General features: G+C 39.3%; 1 protein-coding gene across 3 annotated transcripts in view; it reads left to right on the top strand.

The window, feature by feature from the left end:
- LOC137645448 (zinc phosphodiesterase ELAC protein 1-like) overlaps nucleotides 1-14,363 on the top strand; it is a 35,699-nt gene extending 21,336 nt beyond the window's left edge. The window contains exons 5-9 of one of the 3 annotated variants that reach the window (XR_011045302.1): nucleotides 8,239-8,375; nucleotides 8,782-8,938; nucleotides 13,452-13,641; nucleotides 13,907-14,093; nucleotides 14,194-14,318. Coding sequence is in view for 2 of the 3 variants with exons in the window: in XM_068378255.1 (XP_068234356.1) it covers nucleotides 8,239-8,375; nucleotides 8,782-8,938; nucleotides 13,452-13,641; nucleotides 14,194-14,325 (616 nt within the window). In the remaining variant the exon portion in view is untranslated. Of the gene's footprint in view, nucleotides 1-8,238; nucleotides 8,376-8,781; nucleotides 8,939-13,451; nucleotides 13,642-13,906; nucleotides 14,094-14,193 lie in introns of all 3 variants that reach the window. The other 2 variants (XM_068378261.1, XM_068378255.1) reach the window with 2 other exon arrangements.
- The last annotated feature ends 467 nt before the right edge of the window (nucleotides 14,364-14,830 follow it).

Below are 14,830 nucleotides of genomic sequence, written 5' to 3'. Positions count from 1 at the left end.
GATATTAATTTTAAAAATAAGTTTAGATTTTACCATTAATAAATGAGAACTATAGGAAAGACATTTCTTTATAAAACAAACAAATCGATTTAAACTTTGAGAGGAGAGTAGCTAACAATAGGACCAGGTCTTTCTCAGTAAAGTTCTCAAATATGAACTCAGATTTGTATACCAAGGAAAAATACAAATTAGTTTGAAAGTTAGTAATATTGTTCACCTGTCTGGTCTTCACCTCCTGACCTTCATCTTAATTGGTGAGATAGAAACTTACGGTCTATTACATTTCTTATTCCTGGTCTGTATATTAATTCTTGACACTTGTTCAGTGAGTTCTTTATGTATTTTATATAAGATTTTTCCTAATTGAGATCATCTGTTGCATTCAGATCTTTCCAGACTAGCATTGTGTACTTACTACTAGGTATGCAGTTAATTTTAACAGTCATGTCTTTTCCATCACAAGGAAGTTTTATTCCAGCTTTTACCAGATTGTGTAGTGATATTCCTAATCAGGCAGTTGAATCAGTGGAACCTAAGTTCAAACTTTGCTTAAATGCTTTTCTGTTCTACTGGTTGACTTAAGTCTCACTTTATAGTTTAATGGCTGATTTATTTTAATGTTATTGATATTAAAATATTCTATCTTTTTTCATTATTTATGTATAGTTTATTTGCTACTCCCTAATTTATTTTCTTCACTGAGCTACTTTCTTTGTTGGAGCCCTTTGGCCTGCTGCAATTTGCTTTTGCCGCCCGGAAAACGCTTGAATAGTTGAACAATTTTCAATTTTCTTCATGGAATAGTTGATCAATTTTCAATTCTCTTCATGGTCTTCTAAGAATATTCCTTACTTGCAAATATATTCTGAAGGAACTGTCAGTAAAGGAAACTTACTTGTTTGATCTAAGAATTTACTCTGGAAAACCTTTTGAGTCACCTATTGACCCTTTTGCCGCAAGAAAATCTGTCCATAAGAGAAACTAAGGAAATCACATTATGCACTATATTTTGGCCAATACATTATACATTGGCTCTCTTCTCGGTGTAAAGTGAGATAAGAAATTGATAGATGTAGTTTATATATATTAATGGGAAGTTTTAAATATTTAAACTTACCCGCTGGTTATATATAATAGCTTTATACTTCTGTCCGGCAGAAAATTCTAAACTCGCGGCAATCAGATAGTTAAGCCAGGTATATGCTAGCACCACCACGGAGCTAGGTCAAACTATCCCTCCTAGTATCAGATTTTCTTCTAGCGCCATATTGGCAACAGCTTTGGAAATTCACTCGCCGTTTACCTGGAATTAACAGCGTTCTTGGTGATGTACAGTTGTTTATTGGTTTTAACTTTCGCAATTATTGGACTCGCTTACGGATTCTTTTGAATACCTATTGAATTGGATTATTTGAATTATTTTTTTACCCTTGGTTGATTTTGATCTCTATTTACATTTCTAATTGGCTGACCCCTCCCCTTCATATGGGAAGTGTGTGAAAGGGTGTAAAACTCGGCTTACAAAAGCCTCTGTTGATCCCCATACAATTTGCATTAAATGTAGGGGTAAAATTTGTATTTTTGAAGATAGATGTCAAGAATATTTTGAATTATCCGAGAGTCAGTGGTTGGCTTGTGAACGCTACTCTCGCAAACTAGAAAGAGATAGAATCAGATGTAGTTCCTCTCGATCAAGGGATTTATCATTTTCTAATGTCATTGAACCTAATTCTTCCCCTGTAGTGGTAGATCCTGAACCTAATTCTGTTCAATCTGAGCCTACAGTGAAAGATATGATGACAGCAATCCAGGCTCTTGGTTCAAGGGTGGAATCGCTAGCAGCGGACAGAGACCAAATTATGTCCGAGGTTAATCTGCTTAAAAGTGGTAATATTAATAATGCTATTAATGTGTTCAGTGATGTGGAGGATGCGTCTGCGCGTTCTTGTCGTTCACCTTGCCTTAGACCTCTTGCAAGCTCCCGAACCCATGGGAGAAGTAAAGTCGATCGGCGAAAGGGAACGAGAGGCGTCATCAATCGCGCAGACGTACCTTCGAGCGTTCCTGTTGTCTCGATGTCACAGATCGCTCACCCTCACCATGGGAAAGGTGAGGTTAGTTTTTTATCCTCATCCTCGGATGAAGCTACGCCTGGCAAAGTCTGGCGTCAAGCTTCCAGACCCCTTAAAAGAAAGGCGGATGAAGGCGCGCAGCTACACGATCCATCACTGCAAGCGCCTGGCTGTAGCCATTGGGATTCGTCATAGCATTTTCAATTGTCTGCTCAATGTTCTCCTCTTAAACGTCCTAACAAAATGTCGGAAATTGACAAGGGGATAATTCAGACTGAGTCAGAGCTTATTCCTGAGTCTGGTGTTACGGTACATGCACCACCGCTTCCATCAGACTTGATTCCATCTCCCGATTATGTGGAGCGTTATGCGAGCGATGAAGAAGGCGAATTCTCTATGGAAGTTTTGACTCCTGTTTCATCTGAAGTTGATCCTAAGTGGTCTATGCTGCTTGACAGGAAGCAGCAACTCTCAACGTTTATGCATTCTTATCAGCCCGCTGTCAGCAAAGCGTTGATTCGTCATGATTCCGATCGTGACGTGATGTCGCACAGGCGGCCTACCTTTACACGCGATGTTGAGCGGGGTGATGGAACTGCTTCTACTAAATCTGTTAGTGCTCATAGAGTTCCTATTTCTCTTGACAGCAAACGTCAAGTGAGTGAGCGTAACGTCGAGAGTCATCATTCCAGGTGCGACGACAAGCGCCAGGCAGTTGAGCGCGAAGTCACGCGCCAGGCGCCTGAACGTAATATGGCGCGCCTTGCTAAGCGTGACTTAAAACAAAAAGAACGTGACGTCGCATGTCAAGCAGACCATGACGCCAAACATCAGTCAGATTCAGTACAGCATGCGCACGGACGTGACGCCAAGCGCAATATTATTGAGCGCCAAGTAGGCAAACAAACTGAACGACTTGACGCTTGTGCTCACGAGCGTCGCCTTTCAGAACTAGAAGCGGTTACACCAGCTGGAATTATTTCAGAAGAGGATCAGGATGATCATTCCTCCCTGGATGAGCCATTGGACATTGCCTCAGAGGAGGAAGGAAATAAAACACCACAACATTCTGTTGATCTCAAGAAGATTATGCTGATTTTTTCAGAATTATTTCCTGACAGCTTTACTCCTTTAGCCCCTCGCTCTCCTCCATTGGAGTTTACAGTTGGATTATCATAAAAAACGTCAAGATTCACTAAGATGGTTCTCTCTCGCTCTTCTAAGAGGGCATTAAAGTTGATGGAGAATTGGATGCAATCTAAGAGAGTTTCAGGAAAGACAAACTTATCTTTTCCTCCAGCCAAGTTAGCCTCCAAGTCTAGCGTATGGTATGAAATAGGTGGTGTCCTAGGCTTGGGAGTTCCTGCCTGTGCTCAGGGCGACTTCTCGAGTTTGGTAGACTCCTCTCGCCGCTTAGCTATGAGAAGAACGAAGATTTTATGGTCCATATCTGAGTTTTACCATCTTCTCAAGGGCATATATAGAGCTTTTGATGTTTTTAACTTTCTTGACTGGTCTCTGGGTACCTTGGGAAAGAAAGTTTCTGCTTTAAAGGTCCCTGAGACTTCTAATCTTATCCATATAATGTCCTGCATAGACAAAGCTGTAAGAGATGGCTCAAATGAATTAGCAGCCCTATTCACAGCCGGAGTTGTTAAAAAGAGAGAAACTATGTGCTCTTTTCTCTCCATGGGAGTCACTCCGTTCCAGAGGTCAGAGTTGCTTTATGCTCCTCTTTCTCCTTCTCTTTTCCCATAGGAACTATTAAAGGAGGTGGCTGCTGCCCTTACTCTAAAGGCTACACACGACCTGGTCTCTAAATCAGCAAGGAAGGTTCTTCCAACGTCTTTCTACGCCGTGGGTTCAAGGAGGATTCTACCTTCCCTCAAACAACAAAGTTTTTTTCGTGGATGGACAGTCGGTAGAGGCAGCTTCAGATCCGATAGTAGAAGGGCCAGAACAAAGAGAGGTTCTAGGTCAGGCAGAAGCAGAGTCTGACTGCCTTCACCTTTAGACAGCAGTTGGGGCCAGCCTAAGCAATTTTTGGCAGGCCTGGGAGAAAAAGGGAGCGGACCTATGGTCCGTCCTAGTGTTGAAGGAGGGATACAAAATCCCTTTTATCTCGAAGCCCCCGTTAATTTCAAACCCGATGGATCTTTCTCCCAAATACAAGGAAGAATCAAAGAGGCAGACCATGCAGCTTCAAACGTCTCTCTTGCTACAGAAGAAGGCGATAGAGAGGGTACGGGACTTAAAATCGCCAGGCTTCTACAACAGGCTGTTCCTGGTTCCCAAGAACTCGGGAGGATGGAGGCCAGTCCTGGATGTAAGTGCCCTCAACAACTATGTCCAGAAGACAAAGTTTGCTATGGAATCCCAGAGTTCAGTTCTTGTGGCAGTAAGGAAAGGCGACTGGATGGTCTCATTAGACCTCCAGGATGCTTATTTTCATGTCCCGATTCACCCGAGTTGCAAATGTTACCTAAGGTTTGTGTACAGGAAGGAAGTATTCCAGTTTCGGGCCTTATGCTTCGGCCTGACCACCGCCCCTCTAGTCTTCACAAAGATCATGATGAATGGGGCAAGCATGCTCCACTCAAGAGGCATCAGAGCCTCCTTGTACTTGGACGATTGGCTACTAAGAGCCCCCTTCACTCAATCGCTGTCTGGAGGATTTGCGTCTGACAATGAGTCTGTCAGAGGAGCTAGGACTTCTGGTGAATGCAGAGAAGTCTCAATTGATCCCTTCCCAGAAGATCCTTTATTTGGGGATGGAGATTCACAGTCTGACTTTCTAAAGAAGAAGTTTTGTTCAGTGAGGGAGTGGATGAGTCTCCTGGGAACCCTCTCTTCACTAGAACAATTTTTATGTCTGGGGAAACTAAATTTACGACCCCTTCAGTTCTATTTCAATTGCCATTGGAGCAAAGAGGACAGCTTCGACAAGGAGAGCATTCCTCTTACGGAACTGATAAAAGAGTACCTTCGTTGATGAAACAACATAAACAGGCTCCAGAAAGGTCTCTCTTTGGAACAAAAGAGCCCAGACCTTGTGTTGTTTTGCGACGCCTCGGACTCGGGGTGGGGAGCAACACTAGGAAAGTCAGAGATTTCGGGTCTGTGGACAAAACAACAGCTAAGTCTCCATATCAATCAAAAGGACCTGTTAGCAGTCCTGTTGACTCTCAAGGGGTTTGAGAAGCTAGTACAGAAGAAAGTAATACAAATCAATGCAGACAATACCACAGCTTTGGCCTACATAGTGAAACAAGGGGAACGCATTCGAGGCCTCTTTACAAGTTAGCAAAAACTCTTCTCGTTTGGGCACATCAAAGAAAGATATCCCTGTTGACAAGATTCATTCAAGGGGAAAAGAATGTGAGGGCAGACAGCCTCAGCAGGAGGAATCAAGTTCTCCCCACAGAGTGGACACTGCATCTAGATGTATACAAGAAACTTTGGCGGATTTGGGATCTCCTCCTTATAGATCTATTCGCAACCTCAAAAACCAAAAGCCTAGAGAATTATTGCTCCCCAGGTCCGAATCTTGAGGCGTCACACATAGACGCGTTCCTGATGGACTGGTCACACCTAGATGTGTACGCTTTCCCTCCATTCAAAGTGCTGCACAGAGTACTACAAAAGTTTGTCTCACGAGGGAACCAGATTGACGTTAATAAGCCCCCTTCTGGACGTCAAGAGGTTGCTTCACAGAGGTACTGGAATGGATGGTGGATGTTCCAAGAAGCTTGCCATTGAGAATAGATCTTCTCAGACAACCCCACTTGGCAAGAAACCATCTAAACCTTTCAGCTCTACGTCTGACTGCCTTCAGACTATCGAAAAACTCGCAAGATCTAGAGGATTTTCGAAGGAGGCAGCCAAGGCTATTGCTAGAGCAAGAAGAACTTCTACTATCAGGGTGTACCAATCCAAGTGGGAAGTTTTTAGAGCATGGTGTAAAACAAATTCAGTTTCTTCATCCAGTACCTCTATAGCTCAAATTGCCGATTTCTTTTTAGAGCTTAGAAGAAGGCACAGTTTCTCCTCCTCAACCATTAAAGGGTACAGGAGTATGTTAGCAGTGGTCTTCAGGCATAGACATTTAGACCTTTCGAATAACAAGGACCTTCAGGATCTCCTTAGATCCTTTGAAACCTCTAAGAAACGTTAACAGGATTCACCAGCCTGGAATTTGGACGTGGTTTTAAAATTTCTTACGAGGTGCAGATTCGAACCTTCGAACTCTACTTTTGTTAAAGATCTGACTTTAAAAACTTTATTTTTAGTAAGCTTAGCAACAGCTGAAAGGGTCAGTGAAGTTCATGCTTTTAGCAAAAACATTGGCTTTAGAAACGGCAAAACTATATGCTCCCTGCAGCTCGATTTTCTAGCCAAAAACGAACGTCCTTCTCACCCATGGCTGAAATCTTTCGAAATTGCTAAACTCTCTGATTTGGTGGGTTAAGAATTGGAGAAGGTTCTTTGTCCTGTTAGAGCACTAAGGTTCTATTTAGACAGGACTAAAGGTTTAAGAGGAAGTTCAGAAGCTCTTTGGTGTGCAGTCAAAAAACCTGCTTTACCTATGTCTAAAAACGCCTTATCATATTTCATAAGACTTTTAATTAAAGAAGCTCACACACACAGTGTTGTGAGGCAGATCTTAAGCTCTTGAAAGTTAAGACTCATGAAGTTAGAGCTCTGGCAACTTCTGTGGCTTTTAAACAAAATCGTTCTCTGCAAAGTATAATGGATACAACGTTTTGGAAAAGTAAATCTGTATTCGCATCACATTATTTAAAACGTGTCCAAACACTTTATGAGGACTGCTACACTTTGGGTCCATTCGTAGCAGCGAATGCAGTAGTAGGTGAAGGATCTACCACTACACTCCCTTAATCCCTAGTACCCATTTCTCCTCTTGGAACTTGTATATATTTTGAGGATTGGAGGAAATTGTTAGACAATCTTCCGCAATCTTTAATTTAGTCAGGTAGTCATTTGTTCCTTGAGAGCACCCGGAATAAGGGTATTAGTTGAGGTCCTGTCAGCATATAGGTTATTCACCGTTTGACAGCTCCTAGAGTTCTTCAGCCCCCTGGGTGGATCGCTGGTTCTCAAAGGACAGCAGACTTATTAATGCAGAGAACCATTGAAGTCAGCTTCCTGAATAGGTACAAACCCTTAAGCTAAGTTTTGTTTTAAACTCTTAAGTGAAATTCCATTAATGTTGCTGTCTCTGACCTGCCACCAAGGGTGTCAATCAGCTATTATATATAACCAGCGGGTAAGTTTAACTGTTTAAAAATGATATTTTCATAATAAAATAAATTTTTGTACATACTTACCCGCTGGTTATATAATTTAAAATCCTCCCTTTCCTCCCCTCTAGAGACCTATGGGCATGGAAAATCTGATACTAGGAGGGATAGTTTGACCTAGCTTTGTGGTGGCGCTAGAGTATACCTGGCATATCTATGCGATTGCCGCGAGCTTTGAGTTTCTGCCTGACAGAAGTATAAAAAGCTATTATATATAACCAGCAGGTAAGTATGTTCAAAAATTTATTTCATTATGAAAATATCATGTTGATTTCCAGTTAATCTAAAAAGATTGTGGTTGGGGTGTGGAAAGATTAGTCAAAATTAATTCCTTTCAGGTGTGGTAATTTTTTTCATATTCTTGAATGGATCGGAGGTTAAGATCTTGACTTAAGATAGTGGTGGTTGGTCTTGCTGGATTAAACTTTCGATAATCGTATTCAGAAGAGTGTTGTCCACTATGTTGGCTTTCCATTGTCCTTTGGATGAATTATATTATTTGTTTGGTTTGTGATGGCCAATTTAAAATGCTTTTCCCTGTTCAGACAGACACTTAAAAAGCAAAGATGACTCACTCTAGTTAATCTGATGCTCTAAGAGTGTAAGTTGAACAAAAATCCTTGAGTTCTCAAAGCTATATCTGACAGATCTTAGGTGCTCATATAATCTTTGACATTAAGAAGAGCTAGTTTATCCCACATAAATATTTTTACAATCTCCACATGGTACTTTTTATACTTTATATTCAATATCTGTTTTGTTTTGGTAAACATTATTAATGGTGCATCCTGTATGATATAACTTATGTATATTAGTATGTTATTTATTTGTTTTTTATTCTTCAGGTTTGATGATGATAACTGGTATGCTGTAGCTGGTTGGATTCATCACCGAGTGCCTTCTTTTGGTTTTGTTTTAAATGAAAAGAGTCGACCCGGTACATTGGATAAGAACAAACTAATAGAACTTGGCCTTCCACCAGGTTAGCCTTTTACTGTATATTTTTATTTCTTTTTTCATTACCACTTACAATATTTAATGTTGTAAACAGTTATTTTTAAGCAATTTCTTTTAGCTCAAAAGTTATCAGTATTGATACTCCAGGATACTTAAATTTTTAGATTGTGATAAAGTAGGATCTTTTAGGGTAAAACATTTAGTGTCATATATTCTTAAAGAGAAAATGGTATAAATTTCTATATGACATGAAATGCAGTGCGCATTCAGTATGTAGTTTTAACTTGGTGGTAGCTTGGTTAATTATGAGTGAAAATAATTTTGAGTACTCTATGTCAAAATAAATTTTAAGAATTTTCTTATTTTCCATTTGAAATCTATTGCTTTCACGTTGTTAACCAACTTTAAACTTTTTTCTGGTCACCATGAAGGTCCTGCATATGGACAGTTGAAGAAAGGAAAGTCTGTGACAACAGAAGATGGTAAACTAATCACCCCAGATATGGCTGTCGGATCAATGATTCCTGGTAAAACTTTGGTCATTTTGGGAGACACAAGTGATGCATCCCCTCTTGCTCATTTAGTCAGGTTTGTTTCATTAATTTTTTTAACTTATATTTTCTAATAACATTGAAACATTCGATTAGAAAATAAATTTACCCAAAATCTACAGTAAGAAATATACGAGCTGAGACGAACTGAAAAGCTATTGTAGCAGTGACCTTATTTAAAAAGAAATTGTACATAAAAATTAATACAGTTAGGAAGTAACTTTGCCTCATTGATGCCTAAATGTATCTTGACTGTTCTTAGTTTAACCCCTCTGCAAGGTTTTGAATGTCTTTGCAACCCTCTGTGATTGATTTACATAGTCCTGTTACTTTTTTTTTTATAAAATGAGATTTGCATTTGTTTTTTAGGAAGATATATACCAAAGTCATTGGTCATCATATGCCTGGTATTACATTATCTGGCATCTCTCCTAAATGAGAAGACAGGTTCATTCAAGGCCAATTGCTAAGATTACATGTCATCCCACTTATCAGGCCCTAAAAACTCATTCCTTCCAATGAATAACTATAAGAAAGTTGCTGGAATCATTGTCCTCACTCCTTTGTGGGGCCTGGAAATATGACATTTATGAGAAAAAGAAGAACCTTCCAGTTTTGGTTCTGGAGGACTTCCTCCCACTGATGAGCGAGTCTCCTATAATGACAAAAGGTTTTTATACGTTTAGGAACAAATAACAAATTTTAGAAGTAATTTGTATTCTTTGCTCTACAAACCTGAGTCTTTAATTTACATGTATCACTTCAGAGGTCAAAGTGGCTCGTCTTTGAGAGGCATATTGGTTTAGCTCATCACCTGTCCTTAACTGACTACCTCATTAATTAATCAAAACGGTCATTCCAGATCATACTGAAGACGTCTGCATTAAAGGACTCAATTTCATATAGCTAGGAAAAATACACATTTCTCCTAAAATTTATAATTTTGCATAGTTTATTCGTATGATTTGACAAAATTGGGAGTAAGCTAAGGTACTTTTAGGTGGTTAGGTCAGTACCTTGACTTCTTGTAAAAGGTTATTTTGACATGCCCTCCTTTGGTTCTGGTTGGTAAAGGTCTTTGTGGTAGAGTAATACTCTAAGGTAAAGGGAGCCCTCTACCTTGTAGGTCACCTCATTGTAATAATGGAATTAGAGAAGTTACAAGTCCTCTGCCAATCTCAGATTCCTTCGAAACAAGTCTTATGATGGTGAATCCAGGGTAAGACTTAAAGATTTTTTATATTTATCTTGTATCTGGTGTATCTCGAGTAGATAGGGTTAGGAACGAAGTAGTGAGGGTGAGAACAGGTGTAAAAAATGAGTTAGCAGCCAGAGTGGATATGAATGTGCTGAGGTGGTTTGGCCATGTTGAGAGAATGGAAAATGCCTGTCTGCTAAAGAAGGTGATGAATGCAAGAGTTGATGGGAGAAGTACAAGAGGGAGGCCAAGGTTTGGGTGAATGGATGGAGTGAAGGAATCTCTGGGTGACAGTAGGATAGATGTGAGAGAGGCAAGAGAGCGTGCTAGAAATAGGAATGAATGGCGAGCGATTGTGACGCAGTTCCGGTAGGCCCTGCTGCTTCCTCCGGTGCCTTGGATGACCACGGAGGTAGCAGCAGTAGGGGACTTAGCGTTATGAAGCTTCATCTGTGGTGGATAATGGTGGAGAGTGGGCTGTGGCACCCCGGGAGTACCAGCCGAACTCGGTTGAGTCCCTTGTCAGGCTGGGAGGAATGTAGAGAGGAGAGGTCCCCTTTCTTGTTTCATTTGTTTGATGTCGGCTACCCCCCAAAATTGGGGGAAGTGCCTTGGTATATGTATGATCTTGTATCTCGGAATAGATTTCTATGATGAGAGATATTGGGTCCTTGATTGGCTAGATAGCACTGCATCACATCTCTCTCTATTTACTGCTCATTTTTCCTTTGACTTCACATACACTAAATAGTCTGGCCTATTCTTTACACATTCTACTCTTTCCTCATACACCTGACAACACTAAGATAAGTGAAAAAAATTTCTTCAGTCAATGGGTTACCTATTGCACTGTTATTGTTCAGTGGTTACTTTCCATTTGATAAGGGTAGAAGAGACTCCTTAGCTATGATAAGCAACTCTTCTTGGAGAAAGACACTCTAAAATCAAACCGTTGTTCTCTAGTCTTGGGTAGTGCCATAGCCTCTGTACTGTGGTCTTCCACTATCGTAGGGTAAAGTTCTCTTGCTTTCAAGCACACTATTCCATGTTTCCTTATTTCCTTTCCTCATTGGGCTATTTTCCTTGTTGAAGTCTTGGGCTTGTAGCATCCTGCTTCTCCCATTAGGGTTGTAGCTTAGCTAGTAATGATAATAATCCCTATTCTCTGCTATTACCCACCTTCCTGTTACTAAGGAAATCAGCATATTGGATACTTGGTAAAACTTACTGAAATAAACATAATTTATAAAATATGATTTATTATTTCAATGCTTATCCAACATTCATTGGATCAAACCCTCCTCCCCACATCTAGTGGGGAAGAATGAGAATGTTCCAAGTTGGTAGCCTCTAGCAGCCATTTAATTTATTATTAGTTCTGAAGGCACAAGATATGAGGGCTAGTATAAAAAAGCCACTTCGAATCTTGTAATTTTGAGTTTGTCAACCAAGCTGTGCTTGCAAAATGTACAGCACGATGAATGTTTGGTAAATATTGATATAATGAATTTTATATTAAAAATTTTATTTTTAGAGAGAGAGAGAGAGAGAGAGAGAGAGATACTAAATGCTCATTACCGTTAAAATGTATACCATCAAAACAAGAGGGTCTTTACAATGTAATCATTACTTCTGCGGAGTAAAAGCATTCAAAGAATATTTATAAGATATTTCTCAAGTTCCTTAGCATTTGATCATTCAAACAATTCCAGCTTCATATACAGTATGCGTGGAATGAATTGACGCCTTAACCCAAGGTTCACACCTTTTTTCAAAAAGTCTTGGATCCTCACAAGTCCCCCCTAAAAAGAGTGTAACAAGCCGACGTTTTCTCTGGATGTAGTGTCAACAATTGGGAAGACTTTAGCATATGCTGTTTACCTCAGTTGCACTTGGTTGCTTGTGGCGATTGGAATTGGTTTTGCTTGCGCCCCGCTTTTTGTCCTCTTTTGGATTTGTATTACCCTCCAATTGTGCCTTATATATACCCCTTACCATGCCTAAACAGACCATGGATAAGAAAAGATGCATTAAAATAGTCATATTGTTCAAAACAAACCATAAATTACTGGAAATATCTAGTCTTACTGGTGTGAAGCCACGAACAGTGCAGCGCTTGATCAAGTGCTATCATGAATATGGGGAGGCTTGCGTTCCTGCCCCTTTGCCAAATCCCGGTAGACCCCGTTAGACAACTTTAGGGACCAGAAAACTTATGTAAAGCAAGGATCCTTCCTTACTTGTCTATCAATAAGTTTTCTGGTCCTTAAAGTCATCTTACGGGGTTCACCAGGCTTTGGCAAATGGGCAGGAATGCAAGCCTCCCCAGATTCATGATAGCACTTGATCAAGCGCTGCACTGGTTGTGGCTTCACACCAGTGAAACTCGATACTTCCAGTAATTTATGGTTTGTTTTGAACAATGTGACTATTTTAATGCATTTTTTCTTATCCATGGTCTGTTTAGGCATGGTAAAGAGTATTTATAAGGCACAATTGGAGGGTAACACGAACCCAAAAGGGGACAAAAAGCGTGACACAAAAAAACAAATTCCGATTGCCTCAAAGAACCAAGTGCAACTGAGGTAAACAAAGCATATGCTAAAGTCTCCCCAATTGTTGACACTACGTCCAGAGAAAACATCGGTTCGTTACACGCTTTTTGTGAGGATCCAAAACTTTTTGAATAAAAAGGTGTGAACCTTGGGTTAAGGCATCAATTCATTCCACGCATACTGTATTATTTCTTTATATTTAGATGTATATATAAATGCATCTTTGATGCTGCAATTCAACACTGTTCTCAAGAGTGTTTTTAACTTCAAGTCTCCGTGCCATCATTCCCCAGATGTACCATAGGACCTTTTGTAGAAGACAAAGCTCTCAGACTTATTTTTGGCATTTAATTCCTATTCATTCAACTTGAGAGGATTTATTCAGATTGTATTTTCTCTGCATTCCATATATTTATACAGTATATAATTACATGGAACACTCTTCTATTTACTCCTCCATGGGATCTCCATGAATTAAGTAGTATAGAAGAAAACACTTAAAATTCACTTATAAATTTTCCCTTCCATAGAATTGATGAATTTACTTGTAGTGATAATCTACAATTGATGGTTTTCATCATAATTTATTTTGTTGTTTGTACACTATTGGAAAAAAATAGTTTGCAATGCAAAACACCATTTGAATTTATCTACAGTATTTTTAAAAGGATTTTGGAAACTAAAAGTCCAGTACATACGTTGACTTAGAGTATGTTTTAATTTATTGTTATTGGTGAATCTATAAAGAATATTTGTTTACTGTGTGAATATATAATTTACTAATATTTCATGCGCAGCAGTAATGACAGAGGCTGCGATGTTGTCGTTCATGAAGCAACCTTTGACGAATCTCTAAAGGAGAAAGCTGCAGAATTTGGACACTCGACTTCTAGTCAAGCGGCTGAATTTGCTAAGAGCATAAATGCAAAGATGCTAATACTCAACCACTTCTCTCAGAGATATGGAAGGGTTTCTGAAGACAGTCAGGTAGGTGATTTTTAAGTGTGTGAAGTTTCCCTGTAGGTTTATGGAAACTGCAGCCATTTATAAAGAAAAAGGAAAAAATTTGTAATACTGCATTTAGAAATAAAAATAGTTTCATTTGCATAAGATAAAACAAAACACTGCCTTTTAAATAGGCAGTGTACAGTATAAGAAAAATAGGAAAGTTATGTTCTTCTCTAAAGTACCGTACAGTAGTTTTACAAGATCATTGGGTTACATTTCTTAAACTCATATAGCTGGTTCAAAGATTTGTTTATAGGTGAATGGTAAAAATTAGAACCAGACAGTTGGAAAAGTTGTCCAGGTTGGTTGCAATAGATCAGAGGGCAGCACAAATGAAATTAAAGTACTGATAGTACAAAGAGCTTCTAGCACTTCCTATAGGGCACCACTCTGAGCGTACAGTAGAGATCACCGTCTTCCAGAAAAAAAAGGTAACTTTTATTGTTAATCTGTTATCTAGCTATTGCTCATTATAAAGATATCAAATTGTACTGCCGTTGATAATGGAGACACTAATCCCTAATATTACAGAATGAGGAAACTGTAGCAATTCTTGAGCAGGAAGCCAAGAAGGCACTGGAAGGAACATCAGTCCATATAAAGTGTGCTGAAGATCTCTTTACTTATGAAATACCACGTACGTCAAGAGAAGTGAGTAAATAAATGTAATGAAAAATACAACTTATACTTTTGCCTTAAAATACAACAATTGTTTGATTTTCTGAAAAACAAGACTTACACAAATAGTTAAAGCTGGGGAAAGTAACGTACCAATGAAGTCATATTTATTCTTTATTTTGATTATTTTGATTACTTTCCTGATGAGGTAATATAAGGTGTGAGATTCTTCATCTTGAAATAAAACAGCTAAATTTTCTCATTCGCAACCTCTGACGTCCTCCCCACTGGGGACCAATCCACTCATACTATGGGGTAGAAACTATACCCTGTAGTGTGCGTGAAATACTCAAGCTCTCTACATTATACCATCTCTATTATGGACAAACTTCATCTCAATTTCTTAAAGGACCAAAGCATCATTATTATTATTATTACAGTGAACCCTCGTTTATCGCGGTAGATAGGTTCCAGACGCGGCCGCGATAGGTGAAAATCCGCGAAGTAGTAACACCATATTTACCTATTTATTTAACATGTATATTCAGAC

The sequence above is a fragment of the Palaemon carinicauda genome, chromosome 1 (genome assembly GCF_036898095.1).
Source record: "Palaemon carinicauda isolate YSFRI2023 chromosome 1, ASM3689809v2, whole genome shotgun sequence".
Lineage (NCBI taxonomy): Eukaryota > Metazoa > Arthropoda > Malacostraca > Decapoda > Palaemonidae > Palaemon > Palaemon carinicauda.
This window is presented reverse-complemented; position numbering and strand designations above follow the sequence as displayed.